This window comes from Aegilops tauschii, chromosome 7, assembly GCF_002575655.3.
Source record: "Aegilops tauschii subsp. strangulata cultivar AL8/78 chromosome 7, Aet v6.0, whole genome shotgun sequence".
In the NCBI taxonomy this organism is placed as follows: Eukaryota; Viridiplantae; Streptophyta; class Magnoliopsida; order Poales; family Poaceae; genus Aegilops; species Aegilops tauschii.
Window position 1 is genome coordinate 257,297,168 of NC_053041.3, and position 2,505 is coordinate 257,299,672.

The following is a 2,505-nucleotide window of genomic DNA, read 5'->3' on the forward strand; positions in this document are numbered from 1 at the left end:
ATCCCGCTGTTGGTTATTGGCTAGAGAGGTGTCTCGGTCATGTCTGCATGATTCCCGAACCCGTAGGGTCTACACACTTAAGGTTCGATGACGCTAGGGTTATAAGGAAGGTTTGTATGTGATTACCAAATGTTGTTCGGAGTCCCGGATGAGATCCCGGACGTCACGAGGAGTTCCGGAATGGTCCGGAGGTAAAGATTTATATATGGGAAGTCACCATACGGTCACTGGAAATATTCGGGGGTATACCGGTATTGTACCGGGACCACCGGAGGGGTTCCGGGGGTCCACCGGGAGGGTCCACCTGCCCCGGAGGGCCTTATGGGCTGTAGGTGGAAGGGAACCAGCCCTTAGTTGGCTGGGCGCCAACCCCCCTAGGGCCCATGCGCCTACGGTTTGGGGGAAACCCTAAAGGGGGGCGCCCCCCTTGCTTGGGGGGCAAGCCACCTCCCCCTTGGCCGCTGCCCCCCTCTAGATCCCATGTAGAGGGGCCGGCCCCCTTCCCCCTTCTCCCTATAAATAGAGGGGTGAGGAGAGGGCTGCAACACCACATCCAAGGCGCAGCCCCTCCCCTCCCCAACACCTCTCCTCCTCCGCGTGTGCTTGGCGAAGCCCTGCCGGAGAACTGTCACTCCACCACCACCACGCCGTCGTGCCGCTGTTGGAGCCTTCTTCCTCAACCTCTCCCTCCTCCTTGCTGGATCAAGGCATGGGAGACGTCACCGCTCCGACACGTGTGTTGAACGCGGAGGTGCCGTCCGTTCGGCGCTTGGATCATCGGTGATTTGGATCACGACGAGTACGACTGCATCAACCCCGTTCTCTTGAACGCTTCCGCTCGCGATCTACAAGGGTATGTAGATGCACTCCTCCCCTCTCGTTGCTAGTAAACTCCATAGATTGATCTTGGTGATGCGTAGAAAATTTTAATTTCTGCTACGATCCCCAAACATTAGGCCGCTCACACGACCTCTGTGAATATGATATTCACCACGGCGGATACACACCGAAACCAGAAACTTGCGCAACGTGCAATCTACGCGGCAGAAAATGCAACCAGCGAACGGCTTGTGTGGTCCTAAGAAACGGTGACCTTCGACGTCGAAGATCACCCCAATGACTTCATTCATCCAGGAAAACACGCCCTGTACTAGATCCAGTCATGGTGGGTTGCCGCCTCTCACGTGTCTTGATGGATGGCGGCAGCGGCCTCGACATTATCTTCACCAACACTCTAGAGAAGATGAAGATCTCACCATCTAGCCTACGAACATCGAACGTGGGTTTTCATGGGGTGGTACCGGGCCACCCAGTCCGTCCCTTGGGGCGGATTGAGCTCGAGGGCGTCTTCAGAGATGGACGCATCTACCGAATCAAGGCAATTCAGTTTGAGGTTGCTCCCTTCCAGAGTAGCTACCATGTGATCTCGGGCAGGCTCGCGTACGTGAAGTTCATGGTGATCCCATCCTACGCCTACTTACATCTAAAGATGCCGAGCCCCAATGGTACAATTACCGTACGGGGGAGGGGCTAGAAAAGGCCTATAAAGTTGAGGTTGCTAAAACAGAGCTCGACAACGCCACTCTGGCCTCAAGAGAGCTCGCCAAGATAAGAAAGCAGATAAGGCCATCGAAGGCCAAGCTCCCACAGAAGCAGAGGCCTGGGCTCGTGTTCCAACCAACCAAGCAAACAAAATAAATTTCAAGTACACCTGGAAGACCCCAACAAGATGGTAATGATCGGCGGAGACCTCTTAGAGAGCCAAGAGGCAGAGCTCCTCGCCTTCCTCCGAGCTAACTGGAATATATTTGCCTGGAAACCCGCCGACATGCTAGGAGTGCTAGCCCGCAAGGCCGAGCACTGCCCGAACGTCCGCAAGGATGCGAGGCCAATGAAACAAGCCCTGCACCGCTTCACTAGGAAAAGCGGTTGGTGATAGGGGAGGTTGCACACCCGGAGTGGCTTGCAAACCCAGTAATGGTGTTAAATAAAAACAACACATGGCGCATCACTGTTGAATACCGGGTTGAGTGGTTTTTCCTGAAAGAGATTATGTTGAAATTGGGCTTGCAAGAGAGTTGGGTCAAATTTATTATGCAATGTGTTTCCACTGTTAAATACCGAGTTCGGTCTAATACAGAAGAAACCGAGAGTTTCAAGCCCTCTGAAGGATTACGGTACGGAGACCCACTCTCTCCTTATTTATTTTTGCTATGCACTGAGGGTCTGACTGCTCTCTTGTCACACACGGAGGAGAGTGGAAAAATTGAAGGTGTGAAGGTATGCAGATAGGCTCTGTTAGGACCGAGAGTATATGAACCAGAGGGGGGCGAATGGGATATTCAAAAATTCTTTTGAATGTTTTGAATCGAACCCAAACCCAGCAGCGGAAAAGGTTGGGTAGACTGAAAACTAATCAAGTACCCTACCGAGGAACATATCTTTCAAGGTAGGAAGCAATAATAGTTCGAGCATAGTATATCACATGTTTAACTATCACAATGG

General features: G+C 52.6%; 1 protein-coding gene across 1 annotated transcript; it reads left to right on the forward strand.

The window, feature by feature from the left end:
• Positions 1–1,162: 1,162 nt before the first annotated feature.
• On the forward strand, positions 1,163–1,534 carry LOC120968853 (uncharacterized). The gene has a single exon (XM_040395849.1). It carries the CDS (start codon positions 1,163–1,165, stop codon positions 1,532–1,534), a length of 372 nt encoding a protein of 123 aa, XP_040251783.1.
• The last annotated feature ends 971 nt before the right edge of the window (positions 1,535–2,505 follow it).

What these genes read in the sequence shown, in the direction of transcription:
- LOC120968853 (XM_040395849.1), top strand. Translation starts at nt 1,163, where the DNA reads ATGGTGGGTTGCCGCCTCTCACGTGTCTTGATGGATGGCGGCAGCGGC.